This window comes from Leuresthes tenuis, unplaced genomic scaffold (assembly GCF_036924035.1).
Source record: "Leuresthes tenuis unplaced genomic scaffold, fLeuTen1.0.hap1 SCAF_11, whole genome shotgun sequence".
Classification (NCBI taxonomy): domain Eukaryota; kingdom Metazoa; phylum Chordata; class Actinopteri; order Atheriniformes; family Atherinopsidae; genus Leuresthes; species Leuresthes tenuis.
In genome coordinates this window covers 28034920-28049676 of record NW_027325365.1, presented here as the reverse complement: position 1 = coordinate 28049676, position 14757 = coordinate 28034920, and the positions used below count along the sequence as shown (strand labels likewise).

General features: G+C 41.8%; 1 protein-coding gene across 1 annotated transcript in view; it reads left to right on the top strand.

Moving 5' to 3' along the window:
- enpp6 (ectonucleotide pyrophosphatase/phosphodiesterase 6) overlaps window positions 1-14757 on the top strand; it is a 48161-nt gene that overhangs the window by 7009 nt on the left and 26395 nt on the right. Inside the window, exons 2-3 of the mRNA XM_072396258.1 lie at window positions 5129-5308; window positions 8364-8475. Of these exons, the coding sequence (XP_072252359.1) occupies window positions 5129-5308; window positions 8364-8475 (292 nt within the window). The remainder of the gene's footprint in view (window positions 1-5128; window positions 5309-8363; window positions 8476-14757) is intronic.

Sequence of the window (14757 nt, the reverse complement as noted above, 5' to 3'; positions counted from 1 at the left end):
TGAAATTAAGAGTGTTAATTGATTTATTATGGCAAAAGTGTGTTTTGCTTTTGCAATTTTGTGGAATCTAAAGCAAAACAGTGTCATGCAGAAACCAAAGTTTTGAACTCCAGAACTCAGCCTCCAGGAACTCCAGGGTTTCAGGCCAAGGAATGTGCAGAGGAAAGGTTGCTGCAATTCAAGGTACTTCAAAACATGTCAGAGGCATATAACTTTAAGGTTCACAAATTTCTCTCGTGTTGCTCTAGTTTTTATTTTTTTAACCAGTCAGCAGTTAGAAATTCTGATTTCCCAGTTGTTATTGAATGCACCATCGGTACAGCAGTATCAGCCTTTACAAAAACTAGCATTGGTAAAATAATGTCCATATAAGAAACAGTTTTTAACATAGAGGAATGGAACAACAGTGAAGTCCAGAGCTTACGGAGCCGATATGTGACGGAGGAATTATGACATGAGTTCTCAGTGAGCTTATTAACCAACCAGCAAGAGGGATCAACAGCTACTAGCTGTCCATGGCCCAACTGTAGATCAGGGAAATTAAAGTGTTTGAGAATAAAACTGCCAGTCAGATATTTTTTTATTTGGTGTGTGGTCTGAGCTCTCCAGTTATTTACTGTATGCTGTCCGACTGTAACAAAGTGCTCCAAGGGTTATTAAGTACTACAGATTTGAAAAGAGGAGGAGTGGGACAGAGTGGAGTCCAAGGGGTTACTGCACACACTATAATAATTCACTTAAATAGATGTGTAAATTAAGAAAATTGAGCTGCTGCACTCTTTGTGTTATTTATACGCAGAAAGTGTGATGAGTTTGTGTAAACAGCAACCGTGGGAAAAGGCCAGGTACAACTGTGCACACATTCTCCTGAACATCTCTGGTGTTGATGTGTGAAAACGTCTTAGTTGAGTGTGTTAGCCCAGTTTGGGGAAGCTTGATTTTTTTAGTTTTGGTCACTTTGCTCAGATTTTTAAAAGTTCAGTTTTCATTGGCTTAACACTATAATCTGTTGTAAAACACTGTGACAGATAAACATGTAATGTTAACTTCTTCATCACCATGCAAACTTGATTTTTTTGAAAAGCCATATAAGGAAATCCTTAATCCTGTAATTTAAAATAAACCATCAGTTTGGTATTTCTTTAGACTAAACTGCCTGTTCATTCCCAAAACATTTATCAGTAATTATATTGATATGAATGAGATATGAATGTGTTGCTCTGCATTATAATTAATTTGGTTGACATATCAGCCACTTCCAGTGAACTGCACACATGGTGTTTCTGAGAGTCAGATATCACTTTAACTAACTGAATGTTTCATGTCAAAAGGAGATTTTTGCTGCTGATTCCACTTGTTATCTTCATCATTAATATCCAGGACTGTCATATCACAGGTTTTGCTTTGAAACAAACTGACAGTTCAAAGGGTCGAGTGAGGTCAGAGCATCAGTCAGCTGTTTACTGAACTGACAGGGAAATGATGACCTTGCGGTTTTAATTGTTCCCTCCTAGCTTGTTGTGATGAGTAGATGGGGTTGCATTAACTCACCACCCACACAAACACACATTTGCTTTTATATGCCCATGGGGATTCTTCATTGACAGTGCATTCCCATTGCACGCATCATACCAGCACATCCAAAACCATCTCTGCACTACATACAATGACTACCTGATACCTGCAGTTGATCTGATCTTGAGTAAGCGTGCTTTCCCTTGATCTCCATTCCAAACTCCAGGGCAGCCGTTGAGCGGCGGGGGAGTTAAATGTCCTCAAATCTAACAATTACTTAATCTAACCCTAACCATAAAACCAAGTTATAACCTGAATATACTGATGCATTATTCAGATCAGTCAGATATTCACTTATACTCCACTTTAGTCAATGAATAATAAATAAGAGGCTTATGTATGTAGTGGATAGCAGCTGTTTCTTTATAACCTGGTTGGATGTACCAAAGTCATTCATAGATGAGAATACAAGTCCTAAAGTCAAAGTGGGAGATACCTCAGAAGATGGTAGAGAATGACAGAGCTAAGATCCTGTGGGAGCTCCAGACCCAGACCCAGACTGAAACTGGGAAACAACCAGATATTGTGGTGATCGACAAACTACAGAAGAAGGCAGTAGTGATAGATGTAGCCATTCCAAGTTCAAGGTCAAGGTATTTTTATTATTCCCAGTGGAGTAATATGTTGTATAGCCAGCAGAAACTAAATTTTAAACAGACATGTATTCACATTTAACAACAAGAAGGCTAACACACTAGTGAACAACATAAAAAGATAACACCTTAAAACATGGAAACCCTAAAAGCAAAATAAGTAGTGAGACCGCTGAAACAATCATGTGAGATCACTTCACACTTTTTTTTTGTATATGATGCACAACTCCTCACTGTACATAATACTCCATATCATTCGTTAAATTGTATAAATATTTTTCATACTTTGTTGTGTAACTATCCTGTGCAAAACACTGTTTTTATCCATATCTTCTAATGTGCATGACAGTTAGTAATAAATTAAGTCCTCTGGGTGAAGTAGAAGTGGGGAAAAAAATATCAACAGACAAAAAACAGGCAGCTGCACTAGAAAGATACATTTTTAACAATATATTTTTTTCTACATTTTGTAATAGATTTTTTTGTAATTTACTCAATAGAAGCTATAAGTAAGAGCAGATCTACAGAACAATCATACCTAAGGGTGGCTGCTTTGACTCTGTTGAAAGCCTTATTGCAACTTTAAGAGGAGATTGGATATTTAGAGATTATTCTGATTTTCTGCCGCTGGAGGATGGTTGACATGTGCCTCCTTAGGCTTCAAAAGCAGCCAACATAGCAAGGTTTATCTAACAGTACCTACCTAACAATTACTATCAGTGCTTATCAGTTCAACACAAGGCTCTATGACCCAGTATACAAGCTGTGTGCTCATCTGCTGCAGATAAAGCAGAGGCCTGGACCTCCTCCATGGCTCAGATGCTGATCCTGTGTGAGTCAATGTGCTTTTCAGCCCCTCGTTTTGTAATCCTAGGCTCCTTTGTTCACAAGTTACAGAGTTAACACTGCTTTTATTTTTTCCATCCGGTATTTTTTCAGTGTTTGATTCATGGTGTGTGAAATTAAACATTTCTTTTTCTCTCCTTCACTGATGAGTTCCTCAGTTTTCTATTCAGTATTTACTGTTGCTTTTGTCATCGTATCTATTTAGTTGTGTTGCAAACAATGTTTTAAAAAGCAAATGTCCAAGTAAGGGAGTGTCTGCATCCATTCAGGGCTGTAAGTTCCAATAAAAATCCTGTTTATGTGTGTATAGTTTTACAGTGACTGAAGGTTATAAAAAGATCCAGGTGGGCAGAGTTTGCATGTTCTCTCCAATTATGATTAAAACACATGCAAACAATGTGTTGGTCTAATTACTGCAGTTAGAATGGGCTCCTGTGGTGTTGTGGCATTGGTCATGAAGAAATCAAATTTTCAGCTAATCTAAAAAGATTCAAGATATCATCTTATATTATCTTTTATAGCATAAAGCCAAAAAAGATGCATGTGTATACTTTAAATAATGATTTAAGTAATTGTCAATGCATAAATGGGATGTACCAAAACAAACTTTAAGAACAGGCTTTTAACACAACATACATAACGTTAACAGTTTAGAGATTAACAGTGATGTGTGTGATGTATATCTGTATGCATCAGCCTCCAGCCCGAAGAACAACAGTCTATCCTGACCAATAGAATGTGAGCTTTAGATCCCATCCCCCCCAATTATGTGCTGATCTGTGTATTTTGATAGAGCACATTCTCCTGTGGAAAGAATCACTGAGTGGAGGCACACATATTAAAACACAGACTTACATTTGCTGAAGCCTAAATTTACCAAGTTTGCAATGGATCAAAACAAGGGAGTAAGTTTGGTCTTAGCTTTTGTAGGGACACTTCCCTACAAACCGAAACAACCAAACCCCCTCCCCCCACCCCCACAAACGCAGAAAAAAAAAGTAGCCACTGAATTATGCTGAACAAAAAAATACTTGATCAATTCAAGCCCTAATGGTCAAGTTGCTGCTTCCACAACCTGCACTACATCTGTACTGCATCTCTGAGTTTCCTGAATGTATTTAAAAAAATAATGCATCAATGAATAAAATGTAGACCTTATGTGATGACTATATGCATTACACTTTTCAAACTTATTAGAAAAACTTTTGAATATTACAGGAATAGCAAAGATTTAGGCTTTATGGAACCAACTTTGTTTATAATTAAAAAATAGAGAAAAAAACATCTGATAAAAAAATGCTAATGTAAAATAGAACTAGCCTTCTAGCTTACATTACATTCACACCATAACACCTTAATAACACTTTTCCATAGTAGAATGAGTGTTTACATTAGCCTAGAAGGCTAGCATAGTGTGGGTAGTTAGCTACAATTTACTGTCTGGGTGGTGAAATAACTGTCTCTTTTCTTTTTCGGTGACATTTTCTATTTATAAAGCAGAAACACGGGCAAAAATGTTGAGACCAAACGAAATATTAACGTGAGGATTTACTTTAGCATCTTACAGCAACTCTGCCACACAGCGCGTCTCTTCGTCGGTAGCGATTACGAGAAGGGCTGACCTTCAGCCAATCAAATGACAGCATATATAGCTTGTTGCATTGCAGGTTACACTGAACGTTGCGACGAGAAGGCACGTCGGAAAAATAGTTCTCTACAAATGCATAATACGAATGAGTTTGTGAAAAATATTGCATTTAATGCATTATGTAAAAAAAAATGTTATATTAGCAAAGATATTGGTAGGGACAACTCTTTCTCAAGCTTTGGTTGTGACTTGTCCCTATGGTCCCTGTGCAGACTTCACCTCTCATCAGTACACAGCATAAATCTATTTGCTGAAACCTGTAAAAAAAAATTGAAAAAGTACCAGTATTGACAGCTAACATGCCTTTACAGTATTTGTACATTTCTCAAGAAGACTGTAAATCACGCACAAAAGAATGATATCACAAAAAAGGGACTAGGTGCCCATTGTGGTTCACTGAAGTGGTTCAATATTTTGTGGAAAGCCTGTGAGATTGAAGACTGACCAATGGTTATTACCTTTTCAGGTCGTCACTGCGACACCCATCACATGACTGGAAACTACATGTGGGATGAAGTCTCCAAAAAGGAGTTTCTTATTGGGACCAATCTTGACAGCCAGTTACCTCTTTGGTGGAATGGATCAGAGCCGCTGTGGGTCACCCTGCAGAAGCTGGGAAAGGATGTTTTCATGTACTATTGGCCTGGTGAGTACATACACTGTTCACCCGAAAACTCAAAAACTGTCTGCATGTTAGAATGGCATTCTGCAAAGCTCCTTTCTAGATATTTTCCACTTATATGTTTTATGTCTGTCTGCTGGAACATCTCTTCCATTTCCTGCTTTCTGTTTAATCCACTGGGCAAGATTCTGTTGAAAACTTATTTAAAAGATGATTAAAAGGTATGTAGTTGTAAATAATTGGCTAAAACTGTAAAGCTTTTGAAGATTTCTTCACTGCACCTTGCTTTTGTTTCAGTGTCATCCCAGTGGCTATGAATTTAAACCCATTCAAACCTATCCACTTCTATTATTAGCCCTACATTGCACTTAGTCAGTGGGTCTACATGATGAGATTAATTTGATGATAGCTATAGGTGGACTATGCTCCTTATTTGGGCAAGGGCAATTATCCAAGTGTATATGGCGGTGAATAAATGGAATCACTGGCACAAAGCATGTCATACCCCGATACGATAGGTGGCGCTTTACCCATTTTAACTAGTGGTAATAGAGCCACTTCCGGTTGACCTCTTCACCACCACCACCAACAACAAACGCAGGCATTCGAGAAAGATGGCGAAAGAAGAGCAAGTCCCTCTACATTTTGTTTGTGATGAGCATGGTTATTGCACAACCCCACACCATAATCCTGTCAGGAACGGTGGTGTTGAAGGAGGACCAAGATGCAGAACTCAAGCAAAACAAGATTTATTAACAAAACACAAAACAAAAAGCGTGACTGAGCCAGATATCAAAAATTCTAAACTGTGAAACAAATAAACAAGACAAGACTATGGACAGTGAAAAGAAATAATGAGTTATATAATGATCTCATTAATCTCATCAATAGATAATGAGAAGAAAGGCGAGGTAAGGTGAGGAAAGGATTGTGCATTGAACAGAGGGAAACCTGGAAACTAAATACTGTGGAGAGGTGATTGGTGATGGAGTGCAGCTGTGAACAAAAACAGGTGACTTGAGTGAAACTAACGTGACAGGCTAAAAAAACATGACAAGAAATTAACCTAAAGCCTGAAAACAAGACAAAACATAACAGAACTCAAAACGTGACATGACAAATCCCCCGTCCACCAAATTTTACACTTGGCACAATGCAGTTGGACAAGTACCCTTCTCCTGGTAACAGCCAAACCCAAACTCTTCCATCAGATTGTCAGATGGAGAAGCCTGATTTGTCACTCCAGAGAACACATCTCCACTGCTCTAGAGTCCAGTGGCAGCGTCCTTTACATCACTGCATCTGACGCTTTGCATTGCACTTGGTGATGTATGGCTTGGATGCAGCTGCTCAGCCATGGAAACCCATTCCATGAAGCTCTCTACGCACTGTTCTTGAGCTAATCTGAAGGCCACATTAAGTTTGGAGGTTTGTAACCATTGACTCTGCAGAAAGTTGGCGACCTCTGCACAGTATGCGCCTCAGCATCCGCTGACCCTGCTCTATCATTTTACATGGCCTACCACTTTGTGGCTGAGTTGCTGTCGTTCCCAATCGTTGCTTGTTGCACAGGTGGCACAGGTGGCATCCTATCACGATACCATGTTGGAATTCTTTCACAAATGCTTGTAGAAGCCGTCTGCATGCCTAGGTGCTTGAATTTATACGCCGGTGGCCATGGAAGTGATTGGAACACCTAAATTTAATTATTTGGTTGGGTGAGTGAATACTTTTGGCAGTATAGTGTATGTTCATAGGCTCATATGTATATGGGTTGTTTCAACCACTGGCTCTCACTGTCAGGGTGTCGCTGTAGCTCAGGAGAAAGAACAGTCATCTACCAATCAATTCCCAACTTCCCCGGACCACATGTTGAAGTGTCTTTGGACCTGGTCTCCGATATGTCCATCAGTGTATGAATATGTTTGATAGTAGTAAAAAGCACTCTAGCCTGTGACACTGTATAGACTAAGACCTGCTGTATGAGTGTGTGTGAATGGTTGAATGTGGTTCGTAGAATAAAAGTATTTGAAGTGGTCAACAAGGCAAGACAAGTGCAATGTAGATGCAGTCCATTTACCATTTTGCAGTCTATCCTCTGATCCTCTCCTAACAGGGAAGTAAATACAAAATAAAGTTTTATGTGTTAGTTATTATTGAGAGTAGAAATTAGAGGGATTTAAATCAGACTGAATTAAACAGAATTTAAAAGGTTGCTGTTTTCAGTTACCTTTTTGTTTGTTTTTTTTATTTCAGATGACACAATTTACAATCAAATTTGATGGCTACTATGCTGATCAGCAGTTTTTACCGAGCATATGGACCACACATAATGCAGCCCAGTTTTGTGTTTGTCCACGTCTACAAAATGTAAAAAATGTGAGATAACAATGCATCTCTAGTGTGTTGTTTAGTCTGTTGTTAGTGGTTCGATTCCTTCTCTTGCCATTCAAAAGATTGGAGAAACTGACAGCTGCAGGGATGTCAGTCCATCTCCTTGCCACGGCCGAGGTGCCCTTGAGCAAGGCAATGCCCCCATGCTCCCCGGGCGCTTTGACTCGCTGCCCACCGCTCCAGTGTATAGCATCTGTCTCTATGAGTGTGTGACTCTGTGCATGTGCATTCAACAGGTGCCAACCTGGATGGGTTAAAAGCAGAGGAGAAATTTTGTGTATTTCATACAGTGTGTGCATGACAATAAATCTGATCTTAATCTTAATCTAATTGACATGATGGGAACAGTGGCCCTTGAATGATGAAATATGTAACCCATAACAAAGTGTAATGTTATAGCCCGAAAAATGTATTATTGTCACCTAATGAGTGAGAGCGAAGTGGGGGTGGAAAAGTGAAAGGATTGTAGGAAATGTGGGTTGGGTCGGGGTACTGACGCCTGCATGGATGTAGGGACAGACATGGCAGTGAGATGTAAGCTGCGTCTCTCTTAGGGAAATGAGCCAGAAATGTATTAATTCTACATTGCATAATGGGAAGCATTGTGGCATCCTGTACATACATCACATTGGATGATATGATCTATCTTTAAATCATGTAGTAATTTTTATATGTATGCTTTTAGGCTGTGAGGTGGAAATTCTGGGTGTTCGTCCAACATTCTGTGAGGAATATGTATACAACCCATCAGAGAAAAACCTCACCGAGTCGATAACGAATGCTCTTAGTGTCCTGAGGTAAGAAGACAGTGACCTGCACCTGCCATGTTTGCCATGCTTACATTAAACTATTATATGAAAAAGAGATTTCAACTTTTGACTCTGTGCCACAATTGGAACACTGTGTAAAATGTATATGCATTTAAATCCAAATAGTGTGAAAACAGGATGTCTGCATAGATTATTGAGCCCTCAATGCCTTCAGTGCCCCACCAGTCACCACTGATGGAGCCTCCTAAACACAAAGAAATTGCCTCATCTTTACAACACAAAAGAATTTCTTAAATGTTTGAACAGAGGCACATCAACCTCAGTGTTGACCCTTGATCACCTTCTTGGAACAATATTCAAGGCGTTTGGGAACTGAAAAGACTAACTGATGTAGTTTAGAAAGCTAAATGTTTTTCCAGCCTTGCTTGACATAAGTGTGTTTCAAGTGTTTAAATTTTTAGTTTTTTTATGTTTTCTGTGGGCAGCAGGTTAGTACCGCAGGCAGGCCAGTTTAGCAGCTGCACTGTTTTGCTGTGGAGCCATGTAATATGTGCACAGTGGGACTTGGCATAGTCGTGGTCTTGTTAGGGTTTGTGAATGTTCTTACTTTAGGTTTGTTTGTCTTGGCTGTTCTATTTTTATTTTGTGTCCTTGTTTGTGTTCTTAGCATTTTGAGTTATTGGTTTGTGTTAGGATTCATTCTCTGTATTAATCTATTCCTGATGTGCCTTTTTGTTTATACACACGTGGACAAAATTGTTGGTACCCCTCAGTTAAAGAAGGAAAAACCCACAATTCTCACTGAAAGCACTTGAAACCTACAAAAGTAACAATAAATAAAAATTTATTGAAAATTAAATAATCAAAATCAGCCATTACTTTTGAATTGTTGATTAACATAATTATTTAAAAAAAAAAACTAATGAAATAGGGCTGGACAAAAATTATGGTACCCATAACTTAATATTTTGTTTCACAACCTTTTGAGGCAATCATTGCAATTAAACGATTTCTGCATTTGTCAATGAGCGTTCTGCAGCTGTCAACAGGTATTTTGGCCTACTCCTCATGAGCAAACTGCTCCAGTTTTGATGGGTGTCTTCTCCAAATGGCATGTTTCAGCTCCTTCCACAGATGTTCAATGGGATTCAGATCTGGGCTCATGGAAGGCCACTTTAGAATAGTCCAACGCTTTTCTCTCAGCCATTCTTGGGTGTTTTTGGCTGTGTGTTTTGGATCGTTGTCCTGTTGGAAGACCCATGACCTGCGACTGAGACCAAGATTTCTGACACTAGGCAGCACATTTCTCTCCAGAATGCCTCGATAGTCGTCAGATTTCATTTTGCACACATTCAAGACACCCTGTGCCAGATGCAGCAAAGCAGCCCCAAAACATTGCTGAGCCTCCTCCATGTTTCACCATGGGGACAGTGTTCTTTTCTTCGTATGCTTGGTTTTTGAGTCTATGAACATAGAGTTGATGTGCCTTACCAAAAAGCTCCCGTTTGGTCTCATCTGTCCAAAGGACATTCTCCCAGAAGCTTTGTGGCTTGTCAACATGCATTTTTGCAAAGTCTCGCTTTTTACTGATTTTTTTCCAGCAGTGGTGTCCTCCTTGGTCGTCTGCCATGAAGTCCACTTTGGCTCAAACAACGACGAATGGTGCGATCTGACACTGATGTACCTTGGCCTTGGAGTTCACCTTTAATGTCTTTGGAGGTTGTTCTGGGCTCTTTGGATACAATTCGAACGATCTGTCTCTTCAATCTGTCATCAATTTTCCTCTTGCGGCCACATCCAGGGAGGTTGGCTACTGTCCCGTGGGTCTTGAACTTCTGAATAATATGAGCCACTGTTGTCACAGGAACTTCAAGCTGTTTAGAGATGGTCTTATAGCCTGCACCTTTAAGATGTTTGTCTATAATTTTTTTTTGGATGTCCTGGGACAATTCTCTCCTCCGCTTTCTGTTGTCCATGTTCAGTGTGGTACACACCTTTTCACCAAACAGCAGAGTGACTACTTGTCTGCCTTTAAATAGGCAGACTGATTATGAGTTTGGAAACACCTGTGATGTCAATTAAAGGACACACCTGAGTTAATCATGTCACTGGTCAAATAGTTTTCAATCTTTTATAGAGGTACCATCATTTTTGTCATTTTTTTAATAATTATGTTAATCAACATTTCAAAAGCAATGGCTGATTTTGATTATCCATCCATCCATCCATCCATCCATCATCTGCCGCTTATCCGGGGGTCGGGTCGCGGGGGCAGCAGCTTGAGCAGAGAAACCCAGACGTCTCTGTCCCCGGCCACTTCTTCCAGCTCTTCCGGGGGGACCCCGAGGCGTTCCCAGGCCAGCCGAGAGACATAGTCTCTCCAGTGTGTCCTGGGTCTTCCCCGGGGTCTCCTCCCAGTGGGACGTGCCCGGAACACCTCCCCAGGGAGGCGCCCAGGGGGCATCCTAACCAGATGCCCGAGCCACCTCATCTGACTCCTCTCAATGCGGAGGAGCAGCGGTTCTACTCCGAGCCCCTCCCGGATGACTGAGCTTCTCACCCTATCTCTAAGGGAGAGCCCAGACACCCTGCGGAGGAAACCCATTTCGGCCGCTTGTATTCGCGATCTTGTTCTTTCGGTCACTACCCACAACTCGTGACCATAGGTGAGGATGGGAACGTAGATTGACCAGTAAGTAGAGAGCTTCGCCTTCTGGCTCAGCTCCCTCTTCACAACGACGGGTCGGTGCAGAGCCCGCAACACTGCAGACGCCGCACCGATCCGCCCGTCAATCTCCCGCTCCATTCGTCCCTCACTCGTGAACAAGACCCCGAGATACTTGAACTCCTCCACTTGGGGAAGGATCTCATTCCCGACCCGGAGAGAGCATTCCACCCTTTTCCGGCTGAGAACCATAGTCTCGGATTTGGAGGTGCTGATTCTCATCCCAGCCGCTTCACACTCGGCTGCGAATCGCTCCAGTGAGAGTTGAAGGTCACGGCCTGACGACGCTAACAGAACCACATCATCTGCAAAAAGCAGAGACCCGATTCTGAGGTCGCCAAATCGGACACCCTCAACACCCTGGCTGCGCCTAGAAATTCTGTCCATAAAAGTTAGGAACAGAATCGGTGACAAAGGGCAGCCCTGACGGAGTCCAACTCTCACCGGAAACGTATCCGACTTACTGCCGGCAATGCGGACCAAACTCTGGCACCGGTCATACAGAGACCGAACGGCCCCTATCAAGGGGTCCGGCACTCCATATTCCCGGAGCACCCCCCACAGGACTCCACGAGGGACACGGTCGAACGCTTTCTCCAAGTCCACAAAACACATGTATACTGGTTGGGCGAACTCCCATGCACCCTCCAGGATCCTGCCGAGGGTATAGAGCTGGTCCACTGTTCCACGGCCAGGACGAAAGCCACACTGCATCTCCTGAATCCGAGGCTCGATTATCCGATGGATCCTCCTCTCCAATACCCCCGAATAGACCTTACCAGGGAGGCTGAGGAGTGTGATACCCCTATAGTTGGAACACACCCTCCGGTCCCCCTTTTTAAAGAGGGGGACCACCACCCCAATCTGCCAGTCCAGAGGCACTGTCCCCGATGTCCACGCAATGCTGCAGAGGCGTGTCAGCCAAGACAGCCCTACAACATCCAGAGCCTTGAGAAACTCAGGACGGACCTCATCCACCCCCGGGGCCTTGCCACCGAGGAGCTTTTTGACCACCTCGGCAACCTCAGCCCCAGAAATGGGAGGCCCCGTCTCCGAGCTCTCCGACTCTGCCTCTTCCGAGCACGTGTTGGTAGGATTGAGGAGTTCCTCGAAGTACTCCCCCCACCGACTCACAACATCCCTAGTTGAGGTCAGCAAAGCCCCGTCCCCACTGTAAACAGTGTTGACTGTGAGCCGCTTCCCCCCCCTGAGACGCCGGATGGTGGACCAGAATCTCTTCGAAGCCGTCCGGAAATCGTTCTCCATGGTCTCACCGAACTCCTCCCAGGCCCGAGTTTTTGCCTCAGCAACCGCCGAAGCCGCAGCCCGTCTGGCCTGTCGGTACCTATCAGCTGCTTCCAGGGTCCCACTGGCCAAAAAGGCCCGATAGGACTCCTTCTTCAGCTTGACGGCTTCCCTCACCACTGGTGTCCACCAGCAGGTTCGAGGGTTGCCGCCACGACAGGCACCGACCACCTTACGGCCACAACTCCGATCAGCTGCCTCGGCAATGGAGTCACGGAACATGGCCCATTCGGACTCAATGTCCCCCACCTCCCCCGGGATATGGTTGAAGCTCTGCCGGAGGTGGGAGTTAAAGCTCCTTCTGACGGGGGATTCTGACAAACGCTCCCAGCAGACCCTCACAATACGTTTGGGCCTGCCAGGTCTGATCGGCATCCTCCCCCACCAGCGGAGCCAACTCACCACCAGGTGGTGATCAGTTGACAGCTCCGCCCCTCTCTTCACCCGAGTGTCCAGGACATACGGCCGCAAGTCCGATGATACAACCACAAAGTCGATTTTGATTATTTAATTTTCAATGAATTTTTATTTATTGTTACTTTTGTAGGTTTCAAGTGCTTTCAGTGAGAATTGTGGGTTTTTCCTTCTTTAACTGAGGGGTACCAACAATTTTGTCCACGTGTGTAGCTACTCTCATGGTTTGTCATTTGTTGTTATCATGGCTTTGGTCTTGTCTTGCCTCAGTTCTGTTTGGTTTCTAGTTCACTCGGTTCCACATGCTCACCAGTAGTTATCCTCAGTTCCTCTGTTTAGTCTTCTGCTTCACACTCACATGTTGTCAGTCAGTCTCAGTTTCAGTCACTCACTCATCAGTTCCCCCACAGTATTTATGCTCCTTGGTTTGTCCTAGTCAGGATCAGATCCTTGCAGTTGCCTTCTTCATGGTTATTCTCAATAGTTTGTTTCATTGCTTGTCTGATTTTTTTGCCATCTGGTTTGTCAGTAATCTAGGTTTTTTTTTTTTTTTTTTTTTTCACGTAGTTTAATTTGTGTATTTCCACCTCTGCTCCACCTTTGGTTGCAGTGTTTTCAAATAAACCTTGCGTTAAGTTTCCATTAGCTTCCGGTCTGGCTGATTCCATTCGCTCATATGGGTTCTCCTCTTTCCATCACCTTGAACCCCTAACAGGTTGGATTTGGTCAATATGTGGTTTTGTTCTTTGGATGGTAGACTATGTTGGGGATTAAGCAGGAGCCTGCTTAGTTATTGGCAAATATGAATAAGAGTCCAAAGGCCAATATTTAGTAAAATTATTAATTAACTATTTTCTCATGTAAACTTTAAGTGATCAAAAAGTTCTAGAGAAATTTTGGAAAACATTGAATTAATAGATGGAAATTAAATATCATTGAACTTCATCCATGCATTCTTGTGGATTCTCAAAAAAGAAATAAAAGAAATAAATAAAAAAATAAAAATAAAAATTACTGATGTGATTAAAATAGTTTTAAAAAGCCTTTCATTTCCTCCAGTTCTTGTTTGGTTCTTTGTTAGTGAAGTGAAGTTTTATCTGCTAAAAACATTTTTATCTGACTATCAATCTGGTTTTAAAAAAATGCATAGTACAATTTCAGCAGCCTTAATGAATTTTTACTGTATCTCAAGACCACAAGCTGCACTGTGCTACTCTTTTTATTGACCTATCTAAAGTGTTTGATGCTGTGGATCATGTGCTACTAAGGCAAATACTTCTTAGTCTGGGACTCTCACATCATACTGTCTGCTGGTTTGAAAACTACCCGTCAGGCAGATCTCAATGTGTACAGGCAAATGGTTTCAATTCAGGTCTGCTGGTGTGACTGCAGGTGTGACTATCCTTGGACCGCTCCTCCTCATTCTAAATGTCAGTGGTTTTGATCAAAATGTTTTTGATGCAAATTTTCACTTTAATGCCAATGATAACATGATATGCACCCTCATTTTATCAGTCTCTCAGTCAGCTGCAACTTGCATTCGCTACAGTTCAATGCAATTTATTTGCTTTAAAACTAATTCTGAATACAAAAAAACTAAATACATTATGTTGACGAATGGAAAATCTAAGTAATCAAATATTCCATTTATTATCACTTTTCAGGGCTCTGCTATTGACTCTGTTACTCATTATGTATGCATAAATTTGTTGGTCTGCTTTGTCTATGCATTGTCTTAGTCATTGATTCTAATCTGCAAGGCTATTCCTAGTTTTGTTTCCTCCTTATTTAGAGACCTTCATTTTTCATAAAAACCTCAGGAAGTTATTCTCTTTGTACTCAGGATTTATTGCTGTGTGAGAGTG